This window comes from Bos taurus, chromosome 10 (genome assembly GCF_002263795.3).
Source record: "Bos taurus isolate L1 Dominette 01449 registration number 42190680 breed Hereford chromosome 10, ARS-UCD2.0, whole genome shotgun sequence".
Lineage (NCBI taxonomy): Eukaryota > Metazoa > Chordata > Mammalia > Artiodactyla > Bovidae > Bos > Bos taurus.
In genome coordinates, this window is record NC_037337.1 from 21558445 (window position 1) to 21570073 (window position 11629).

The following is an 11629-nucleotide window of genomic DNA, read 5'->3' on the forward strand; positions in this document are numbered from 1 at the left end:
GAGCCGAGAGGGCCCGAGGGGAGGAGAAAGGAGCTGCAGCCAGAGGGCGCCGGGAGCCTGGGAAGGGGAGGGAAGGGGAGCCGCGAGCGGGGGGTGAGCCTGAAAGCAGCGCGCGACCCCCGGACCCTTTCCAGCCCTCTCAGTGCCCCCCCCCCCCCACTTCCAGGCGAGTCCGCAGGACCCTAGCCGCTGCGCCTCCTTAGCCTTCTGTTTGCTCCTTGTTTTGCTTTGTGGCCTTTCTCTCGGTTCCCAGAGACACCTGGGCTGCCACGAGCCCTGGGGCGCTCAGAGGGGCCCCGCCAAGGGTGCGTGTAAGCGGGGCGGCGGGGGCCAGCGTCCTGGGCCAGGGGGCCGAAGGTGGGAGCGGGAGTGTTGGCGCCGAGGGTTGGAAGGGGCCGCGTGGGGAAGGCCGTCCCGCCCCCTCGAGCCCGGCCCGGGTGCACGTAGCGAGGCACGGTCCCGGCGCCCCCAGACCCCGAGGCGCGCTGCGAGCAAGTGTGCGTGCTCGGGAGCTCGCCTTGGGGGCTTCGAGCGTTGGGGCAGAAAGCCGCCACTGGGGTCGTCCAGCCCAGCCTCCCTACTCTCCGAGGCCTTTGGCTCCAGCCTGGCCTCCGCTGCCAAGTCGGGCGACTTTGAAGAGAGACAAACTTCTCGATTTTCACTACCCCCGCCCCCTCCCTCGCAGCGGGGCTGCTGCAGAGCCCCCGACGCCCGGATCTCAGCCCTGGGAGCACCGCTCTCCGGCGCGGCTCCGGGTGGGGAAGGTTGGCCCCTAAACTAGTTCGTCCAGCCCGACCGCCCCGGCGGCTTCTCCCTGCCCCCAGGGCCGTCCTGAGCGGCCCGAAGAGGCGTCGAGCGCAGCCCCAGCTCCCACCTCCTCGCCCGTCCTGGCACTGGAAGGGAGCTTTGGGCCCATGCGGACCCAGGGTGCCCCCGAGGCCTAGGACAGGCAGCTCCGGGGCCTGGCCCACCCTGCAGCCGCCGAGAGGCCGCGGGGACGGGGCAGAGCGCGCGCCCTTGGATGAGGTCCCGCAGCGACGCCCCGGCCCGCCCTGCTCCTCCTCCTGCCCGGCCAAGCTGCCTCCCATTTGGGGAGTTTTGTGGGTTTTCTTTCTCCTCCTCCAACCTCTGGGGAGGCCACGATTCAGGCGCCGCAGCCGGGGGCCGCCTCCATGGTGCGGGTCAGCCGCTGCTGAAGTCAGCGAAACCGAGCCTGGCCTGGAGCTGGCCGCGAGGAAGGCCAAGGCCATGGCCATAGCCACGTCGGTGAGTCCAACCAGAGAGAGGAGGCTGACGGGCAGAGACCGCCACGGTCTGTCCTGCACTCCTGTCACTTTTATTTCTGCCTTCTCTTTGTCTCTCTCCTTCGTCCCTTGCTTCTTCAGGAGACTGTGTCCCCCTTCTGGCACATTGGTTTCCCTTACCTCCTCTCGCCTCTCATCCCTAACTCCTACTGGGTCTGGCCTCCCCTTCTCTCCTCCCCTTCCCATTCTCCTCTATTTCTTTCTGGAGGCTGCCCCTGGAAGGAGGGGAGGGGGCAAGCTTGAGTCTCCTCTTCTATGGGAGGGAACCGATGGCCACTGGAGGTTGGCAGGGGTTTGTGATTGGGAGGGCTGTAAAAGGTTGAAAGGGAGCTGAAAGAATGGAGGTGACTCCAGGAAAACCGGAGGGCAAAAGGCCCAAGGAAGCCCTGCTCTAGAGGAGGGATGGAGGAAAGGAGGGGAAATAGAGTAAAAGATGGAGACCAGGCAGGGAGCAAGGGAAAATAGAGAGAGGAGGGGAGGTTGATGTCACCCAGCCTCTGGCCACTTTCCTGGGACTGGGGACAAAGGGAGGAGACAGCTGGCATGATGGGACAGTGGGAGGAGGCCTCCCAGGAAACGTGTGGCTCACTGCCACCCCTCTTTAGGGCAGCCACTCCCTCACAAGTCAGCTGGGCCCCTGAGGAGGGAGTAGAGCTGGGGTGGCCACACCCATCATCAATCAGTCTATCAGCGACTCTAGCAGGGTTCCCGCAATTGCAAGGGAGGTTTGATCCCATTGGACAGAATTGTAATTGAACACAAGGAGGAGCTCTTCACAGCCCCGCCCCTGCTTTCTGTCTTGTACTCCTGTAGACTGAATCCCAGCAACTGTATCCCGTTTCTACCCTTCGCTAGGCCCTAGGATGCCCAGGGAAATCGGAGCTGCCACCTGTTTACTGGACTCCTCTGAATGGGCATTCTAGGAAGGAGGATTGTGACGCTGGGAAGAGAAGCATGGCTGCTCACCTCCTCCCACACCTCTCAAGGATGAGTTAGATGTTCACTCCTTCTCAGACCAAACTCCTTTTAGCTTCTCAATCTATATGATGGGGAGAAGACTCTAGTTCAGAGCCAGAAAGGGGGAGAGGGGGTACTCCGACATAAAGATGTTGCCTCAGGAGCCAGCTAATCATCTTTATAGTCCCAGGAGGTAGATCTTTCTTTTTGCTTGGAAGGGGAAAGTGTTGGTATTTATACCCGTGAAACACACAGGACCCTGAAAACAGCTAATCTTCTTCGAGTATTTACTGGCCCTAAACTTTGTCTTGGTATGTCCTGGTTCTTGATGCATTGTCTCATCCAGTACTCACAACAACTCTGAAGCTAGTACTGTTATTATCTGAAAGTGGATATTCAGCTATGGATATGGAATTCTACACAGGAGGAACCTGAGTCTTGGCGAGGTTAAACAGACTGCCCAAAGTCACCCAGCTCGAAAGCAGCAGAACCAGGACTCAAAACTCAGGTCTGTCTGCCTTAAAAACAATGCTCTTAACTGCCTGCCTGGATCCAAAACACCAATTTCTAATTTATAGTTAGAAAGAAAAGTGCCAAGCTAACCAGGAATTTGTGTCATCTGGCTAGCATGTTTGCTTTCTGTGGCACAATTGCCTTTAGAAGCCAAAATGTAATCAGAAAAGAGTTTGATGAATTTGGAATCAGGCAAGAAGTCAGTTTGTTGTTAATCTCATCCAGCTATAAAGGGCTGGACAACCTCTCTACCTGAGGGAAATATCAGTCAAGAGGAGCATGCACTCTCCCTGGCTGAGCAGGCCATCCTTCCCCCAGTGTCTGTTGACCAAATGCAGCCTACCCGATGGAGAAGTTTCACCATATTCATCAATCCACATGGATTACCTGCTCAGTACTAACTACTCAGCGCCTAACTACCTGTTTTCTACCATCTCTGTGTAAGCCACTAGCAAACATATCGGAAGTGGAATATATTTTAATAGTGTGAGTGGCTTAAGCCTGATTCTACCAAACGACTTGGTGGAACCAGAGTCCAGTGATGAGTGACTAGTAAAGGGAACTTGAACATCGTGAAAACTTCCTATGAACTTAAATCATGTTTGAGCTATGGATCGTCTTTTTTTTTTTGAAGTGTAGTTTATTTACAATTATGTGTTAGTTACTGCTCTACAGCAAAGCGATTCAGTTATACATATACACACATTCCTTTTTAGTATTCTTTTCCACTATGGTTTATCATACAATATTCAATATAGTTCTCTGTGCTCTACCCTAGGACCTTGTTCCTTATCCGTTCTATATATAAAAACTTACATCTGCTGACCCCAACATCCTATTCCGTCCCTCTCCCAACCCCTCCCCCTTGGCGCCAGCAGTATATTCTTTACATCTGTGATTCCATTTCTGCTGCACAGATAGGCTCACTTGTGTCATATGTTAGATTCCGTGTATAAGTGATGTCGTATGATATTTGTCTTTCTCTTTCTGACTTCACTTAGTATGATAATCTCTAGTTGCATCCACGCTGCTACAAATGGCATTTATTCATTCTTTTTATGGCTGAGTAATATTCCACTGGGTGTGTGTGTGTGTGTGTGTGTGTGTGTGTGTGTGTGTGTAGTTTATGGCTAAGTAGTATTCCGTTTCATGGCATTTATTCATTCTTTTTATGGCTGAGTAATATTCCACTGGGGGTGCGTGTGTGTGTGTGTGTAGTTTATGGCTAAGTAGTATTCCGTTTCATGGCTGAGTAGTATTCCCTTATAGTAGAATTCCATAGTATTCCATTCCATTCCAATACTGAGTAGTATTCCATGTGGATATATACACCACATCTTTATCCATTCATCTGTTAATGGACATTTAGGGTGTTTCCATGTCTTGACTATTGTAAATAGTGCTGCTATGAAATTAGGGGTGCATGTATCTTTTTGAATTATAATTTTGTCCAGATATATGTCACAGGCCCTCTTGACTTTACTACTGTTACTATACAAGAAGAAAAAAGTAGATCCTTTCTTTTTGGCCATGCCACACAGCTCACAGGATCTTGGGTTCCCTAACCAGGAATTGAACGTGGGGCTCGGCAGTGAAAGTCCAGCATCCTAACCACTAGGCTACCAGGGAACTCCCCAAAAGTAGATCCTTATGCTTGTGGTTGTGAAAAACAGTGTGAGTGCAGCCTCTGGAATCACACAGCCTGGAGTTCAAATCACATTGCACCAGCTGTATGTCATTGGGCAACATATCAACATACCAAGCTCTCTATTCCAATTTCCTTTCCAAACAGGGATAATGATGACTCTTCCCTTATCAGGTTGAGGATTAAATGAGATGAGATGATTAGTGCAAACACTTGTTCAGTGTCTGGATATATAATTTGCAACTTGGTGTCTGTGATTTACCTGAGCCTATAGTGTCCAGGTGGCGCTAGTGGTAAAGAACCTACCTGCTGATGCAGGGGACACAAGAGATGTGGTTTTGATCCCTGGGTTGGGAAGATCCCCTGGAGGAGGAAATGGCAACCCACTCCAGTATTCTTGCCTGGAGAATCCCACAGACAGAGGAGCCTGGTAGGCTATGGTCCATAGGGTCACAAAGAGTTGGACACGACTCAAGTGACTTCGCACACACGCACATAGCTCTCAAAGGAAAAAGCTTAGATATCCCCACCAGGAGAACTGGAAACAGTCTGATAAATCTTTGCTCTTGGTTGGGCCACCAGCCCCCCTACACAAACACACACACACACACACACACACGAGTGTATATACTTTTCTCTTCATGGTAACTTCAGCCTCTGCTGGTAGAACCTTACTTGCTAAGACTGAGAACAAAACAATTGCTTTGGTTTCTGTTTTCTTCCCTATTATGCCGAGGCTCTGTCTGGGCTGGACTTCTCCCAGTCTCTCTCAGAATGAGGTATCTCTGCAGCTGCTTAATCTAACCTGCTTGTAGGGGATACTGACTGGGAAACAGGGAAGGTGATGGAGATTCCATGGGAGACCTTTGCAAGATTTCCCTGTGTAATTCATTCAGCATACGTTCATGGAGGACTGATTCCAGGTCAAGCCAATTGCAGGGGCTAGGAATATAATAGTCCCTTTTCTCACAGGGCTAACAGTACAAGGGAAGAAATGTATTTTTAAAAGTAAGTAGACAAATAGTATGGGCTTCCCTTGTAGTCTAGCTGGTAAAGAATCCACCTGCAATGCAGGAGACCTGGATTCGATCCCTGGATTGGGAAGATCCCCTGGAGAAGGGAAAGGCTACCCTCTCCAGTATTCTGGCCTGGAGAATTCCATGGACTGTATTGTCCATGGGGTCGCAAAGAGTTGGACACAACTGAGCGACTTTCACTTCACTTCACTTCAGACAAACAGTATAAACTAATGTGAAGGAAGTAATAGGTGGAGACAGACACAGAAGGAGGTGGGGAGAAGAGTGAGAAGGAGACATTATTTATTTTTTGGCCATGCCCTGCAGAATCTTAGTTCCCTGACCAGGGATTGAAGCTGCATTATCTGTATTGGGAGCATAGAATCTTAACCACCGAACCACCAGGGAAGTCCCAGGAGAAGGAGACATTTAAGAAGAACTGAAGGGGCTTCTCTGGTAGCTCAGTGGTAAAGAATCTGCCTGCCAATGCAGGAGACTTAAGCTCAATCCCTGGTCTGGGAAGATCCCACACACCTCAGAGCAACTATTGAGCCTGTGCACTGGAGCCTGGGAACCTCAACTACTGAGACCATGTGCTGCAACTATGGAAGCTCATTCACATAGAGCCTGTGCTCTGCAGTGAGAGGAGCCACTGCAGTGCGAGTCCCATGCACCACACCTAGAGAGTAGCCCCCGCTCTCCGCAACGGAGAAAAAACCTATGCAGCAATGACGACCCAGCACAGTAAAAAATAAAGAAATTGAAGAACTGAAGGATGAAAAGGTCGAATCAACTGAAGAGTCAGAGAAGGGTAAAGGAAGAGCAAAGGCCCTGAGGTGGGAAAGAGCTTGTCTAGATCAAAGAATAGAGAGAGAATGCAGGGAATGGCACTGAAGCCAGGCCGGGCCCATCAGGAAGAGCTGAGTCGGGAGGTCAGATGTTTAGCTTGAGGAAACCAGGGAGCTCTGTATTTTGAGCAGGGGTAACGTGACCTGATGATGTGTGTGAAGACCCCTCTCCCTGCTCCCACCTCACCCACCAGGCCCAGCTGGCCCGGGCACTGTACGACAACACAGCTGAGTCCCCGCAGGAGCTGTCCTTCCGCCGAGGGGACGTTCTACGGGTGCTGCAGAGGGAAGGCGCTGGTGGGCTGGATGGCTGGTGCCTCTGCTCCCTGCATGGCCAGCAGGGCATCGTGCCTGCCAACAGAGTGAAGCTCCTTCCCGCTGGCCCAGCACCCAAGCCTGGCCTCTCCCAGGTGCCTCCAACCCAGCCAGGCTCACCACATCCAGCCCCAGAGCATGGCAGTGAGGACCAGGAGGTGAGCACAGGAGCCCCCCAGCCCTGATCCTGGACAACCCATTCCTCTCTGCTGGTGCAGTGGGAACAGGAAGAGCCCTGAGACCCCCAGCTCTGCACTGACTCTGCTGTTCAAATCCTGTCTGCCAAGTCTTTTCTGGGCTCTTTCTCCACTGGCACAGGGAGGGGGATGGAAGGTGTCTAAGCTCCTCCCGGGCGCACACTATGATTCCCTGCTCCCCACTCCACCTGACCCACCTGCCTGTCGATCCCCCCCAGTTGTACGTGGTGCCACCCCCAGCTCGACTCTGTCCTACCTCGAGACCTCCAACTGGACCCTGCCCACCCTCCCCTGACCCCATCTACAAGGTCCCCAGAGGTGGTGGGACCCAACTGGCTGCCCCTGGAGCTGCCTTGGAGGTGAGGGCTAGGGGTTCATGTGTCTGTTGGACAGAGGACAGATGGCTCTCGAAGATGGGTTAGGGGAGTGGGGAGCCCACTGCCGAGCCTGAGAGTAACTAACTTCTTCCTCTGCAGGTCTATGACGTACCCCCCACTGCCCTCCGAGTTCCCTCCAATGGCCCCTATGACTCCCCGGCCTCCTTTGCCCGCCCTCTGGCTCAGGTTGCCCCCCAGTCCCTTGGAGAGGATGAAGCTCCCTATGACGTGCCTCTGGCCCCAAAGTCACCATCAGACCTGGAGTTAGATCTGGAGTGGGAGGGGGGCCGGGAGCCAGGGCCCCCCCTCTACGCTGCCCCCTCCAACCTGAAACGAGCATCAGCCCTCCTCAATCTGTACGAAGCACCAGAGGAACTGCTGGCAGATGGGGAAGGCGGGGGTGCTGACGAGGGCATCTACGATGTCCCCCTGCTGGGGCCGGAGACACCCCCTTCTCCAGAGCCCCTGGGAGCTTCGGCCTCCAGTGACCTGGACACCCTGGCCCTCCTTCTGGCCAGAAGCCCCCCACCCCCACACAGGCCCCGGCTGCCCTCAGCTGAGAGTCTGTCCCGTCGCCCCCTGCCTGCCTTACCTGTGCCGGAGGCCCCCAGCCCTTCCCCAGCTCCTTCTCCTGCTCCAGGCCGGAAGGGCAGCATCCAGGACAGGCCCCTGCCCCCACCCCCACCGCGCCTGCCTGGCTATGGGGGTCCCAAGGTGGAGGGGGATCCGGAGGGCAGGGAGGTGGAGGACCACCCAGCAGGACACCACAACGAGTACGAGGGCATCCCAGTGGCCGAGGAGTACGACTACGTCCACCTGAAGGTGAGCTTGCCTCAGTCAGCCCCCAGAAAGCCTCCAGGAGAACAGGGGTCAAGACCTGAGGTCCCAGAGGCAGACCCTGGCTTCCTCCATTCCTTTCTTTCCCTCTGCTGAGCTTGCACCCTGTGGCCTGGGACCCCGGTACTGGACCACATCATTTGTATCAGTGCCGCAACCCAACCTGGGGTCCCCAAGCTCTCTGACCTGCCACTAGGGCTCTCCCAGACCCAGAGTCAGGAGGCTGCTGATCCGATGGGAGGAGAGACCTTCAGGAGGAAGTGGGAGTGGGGAGGAGTGGGAAGACCCCGGGGGCTGCCTTGCCCTGCTCCCCTACCCCTGCACTGAGGCCCTTATCCCCTACTGCAGGGCATGGATAAAGTTCAGGAAGCCAGGCCTCCAGATAAGGCCTCCCCAGGGGATCCTGAGCAGCTGGAGAGGGAGCCGCCAGAGCAGCAGGTAACCGGTGTGGTTGGTGCTAGAGCAGCAGGCAGGGGAGGAGGAACAGGAACTTGGAAGAAGGGGTGTTCTTAACTGAAGCATCAAGGGAAATATATTTAGGAGGGGGGTAAGAGTTCAGTGAAACAGGACAGTTGGGGTGGAGAGGAGTTAGAATCCAGAAAGGAGCTGGAACTTAGAAAAGGATACCAGGAATTCAGAAAGAGAGGAAAGAATGTGTTGGAGAGGAGTCAGAAAACCGAGCACTCAGGGGAACAGAGTTGCTGGGCTGGGTGACTTCTGAGGCTCCTTCCAACTGTGAATTCCTGGGTTCCTAAGAGACCTAGCTCTTAATTCCAGCTCCACCACTAAGAAGCCAGGGCCTCTGAAGCCGCCAGTTAATCTCTCTGGGTCTAGGAAAATGAGACTATCTCCTCGACTCATGGTCTAGAATGGTCCTAATCACCATAGCTACCAACGGTCACGTTTGTACCAAGCGCCAGACCCTGTGCTCCGTACATTGCACCTGTCAGCACTGATCATAGCCATAGTCAGCACTCATACAGTGCTTACAGTTTGCAATGCTGTGTTCTCAGCTCTTTCTGTGAAGATCAACTAATCTTCACTGCAGCCTTAGGAGGCAGAAACAAGAACTGCACTATCCAGTGTGGTAGCCACAAGCCACATGCAGCTACTGATCCCCAAGTGTGACCAGTCCGAACTGGAGTGCACTGTGAATATAAAGTGCACGCTAGATTTTGCAGACCTAGTATGAAAAACAATTTCAATAACTTTTATATTGATTACAGTGTTGAAACTACACCATTTTCAATATATGGAATTACAAAATATGTACCAATTTCTTTGTAACTTTTCTAACGTGGCTACTTGGAAATTTGAAATAGCATGTGTGGTTGGCATTATGTTTACATTGGACAGTGTAGTACTAGGCTCCCCATAGATAAAGAAGATAAAGGAGATAAAGGAATGATGACATTCAGAGACTTGTTTTTGAGGTTGTTTGAATCCAGGTTTATCAGATGTCAATTCTGGGCATCTTCCTGTCACTCACTAAGAGAATCTAAATTGTCTGATAGGCGAAGGTACAATTTAAAGGGGTTGAGCTCAGGGAGAAAGGAAGGCATGAGGAACAAAGGGAGGGAAGGAGAAAGGAAATAAGAACGGAAGTGGCACTGGCCAAGCAGTCCCGCTGAACACTCTTCTCGCCCTTAGGAGGCCCTGTCCCCTGGGGAGTCACTGGTTCTGCCCACTGGAGATCTACAGCTCCTGCACTTCTACGCCGGGCAGTGCCAGGGCCACTACTCAACACTGCAGGCGGCTGTGGCGGCCCTGATGTCCAGCACCCAGGCAAAGCAGCCCCCGCACCTCTTTGTGCCCCACGGCAAGCGGGCGCTGGTGGCCGCTCACCGCCTGGTGTTCGTTGGGGATACCCTGGGCCGCCTGGCAGCCTCTGCCCCTCTGCGAGCACAGGTCGGGGCCGCGGGCACAGCCCTGGGCCAGGCATTGCGGGCCACCGTGCTGGCCATCAAGGGGGCCGCCCTGGGCTACCCATCCAGCCCTGCAGCCGAAGAGATGGCGCAGTGCGTGGCGGACCTGGCAGGGCAGGCCCTGCAATTCACCACTCTGCTCACCAGCCTGGCCCCCTGAGCCCCTTGTCTCTGCTCTGCCCTCACCTGCCTCCCAGAGCCGCCTCCAGTCCTCAGGTGGCTGTTTTCGGGACTATGAGACACGGAGGCATCTTTCCCCCTACTGCCCTTTCCAGGCATCTCAGCCTTTCACTGAGGCCCTCCTCCCCTACCCCCACAGCTTTTTGTATGAGCCATTTTGTATAAATTATTTATATTTAATATTATTCCCTGCTTTGTCAGGGGCAGGCACCAGGCCCTCCAGGGACCTTCCTCCTCCCTCAGCCTGGGGTGGAGGCTCTTGGGCGCTGCAAGGCCAACCCCTCTGGAATCTTAACCCCACAGAGAGCCAAGTAGCTGAAACCTAGAGCCACCAGGAGCCCCTTTTTTGTCCTGTGTCTTGGCTTTGGAACATCGGCGCCTCCCTGTTAGCCGAGAGCAAGGGCAGAACGTTGGCAGCCCGGAGTGGGAAGGTCTGGGAGAGGCCAGAGGACTCCTCCACGCAGAAGCAGGAGAGCTGGGCCTCTGACATGGTGCACCTCAATAAACCGGGCTTTCTGGTTCCCCGACTCTGCTTCCTGGGAGCCTGGGGGGCAGGCCCGGCACCCTCGGCCAAACTGCTGGGACACACACTGTGGGCAGTCTGCCCTTAGGGTTTGTGGGGAAGTTCTGCTGTTTCTCCAACTGTTCATCTAGCAGGTTCTTAGTTCCCATGATGTGCCAGGCACAGTTCTGACGGTCCATTGTGGGGGTGGGCTGGATAGAAACAAGTCAGCTGAAACAAGTAAATAAAAAAAAAGGAACCTGCCACAGAGTTGATAGTTGCTGGTAATGGAAATGAACAGGGTGATATAGATGAGTAGATGGGGAGAGGCCATTGGAGACTTTAGACAGGCTTGCTGGGGAGGTGGTATCTGTGCTGAGACCCCGAGGATGAGAGAACCAAGAATAGTCTGCAACGTAGCATTCTGGGAAGGCAGGCCCTGATTCCTGACCAAGGCCTCTCCTCCAAGACCGATGTCAGATGATGTCATCAGAGAGGTGCACACAGGGGAGGGAGGCCATGAGGGAGCCTTGATGGTGCCCTGCTGAAGAGGTCACCCCAGCTGTGCTCAGCTTTGTGCCATAGGACAGCTCTGACCCACTGGAGAGGACTACTGGGTGCCCTCTCCCTTAGGTTAACCCAAGAGGGTCTAGTCCCTTAAACTCCCCTTCCCAACTTCCTGCTGACTACCCTTCCAGACACACCACCTTTTAGAGGAGCTGAGGGGCCAATGAATTCAATGTGTTAGAAGTCCATAGTCCACAGGGCCTTGGTGAAATTGATGGGCCATTCACCACAAGGGAAAAAGTCCAAGCCACAGATCCATCGCTTAAGCTCTGCTTTCCCAAGATTCTACCCTGGCACAGTGACTGGACTGGAGGTACCCCAAAATTCAATCACAGTCAGTCCCTTGGCCCTTCTCCCCATGCATTTGCCTCCTCCATTTGAGGTTCTTTGTTCTCATTTCACTCTCAAAAGAAACTCATTTCCAAAGGCTGGGGCCACCAAAACTC

The 11629-nt window shown here is 53.9% G+C and overlaps 1 protein-coding gene across 2 annotated transcripts; it reads left to right on the plus strand.

Annotated features, from left to right (window-relative positions):
- The first annotated feature begins 639 nt into the window (after positions 1-639).
- Positions 640-10635, plus strand: EFS (embryonal Fyn-associated substrate). Of its 2 annotated transcripts, NM_001098910.1 has the most exons (6): positions 1138-1266; positions 6478-6756; positions 7014-7154; positions 7272-7994; positions 8358-8447; positions 9660-10634. In NM_001098910.1, exons 1-6 carry the CDS (start codon positions 1249-1251, stop codon positions 10092-10094), a joined length of 1686 nt encoding a protein of 561 aa, NP_001092380.1. In that variant the 5' UTR covers positions 1138-1248; the 3' UTR covers positions 10095-10634. The 2 variants fall into 2 exon arrangements, with proteins under 2 accessions (XP_005211344.1, NP_001092380.1); XM_005211287.5 differs by lacking the exon at positions 7014-7154 and having other exon boundaries at positions 640-1266; positions 9660-10635.
- Positions 10636-11629: the final 994 nt, after the last annotated feature.

Bases quoted from the DNA above. Each gene is read 5' to 3' on its own strand.
- EFS (NM_001098910.1), top strand. The intron at 6,757-7,013 runs GTGAGCACAGGA...GATCCCCCCCAG, and splicing joins ATGGCAGTGAGGACCAGGAG to TTGTACGTGGTGCCACCCCC. The intron at 8,448-9,659 runs GTAACCGGTGTG...TCTCGCCCTTAG, and splicing joins GGGAGCCGCCAGAGCAGCAG to GAGGCCCTGTCCCCTGGGGA.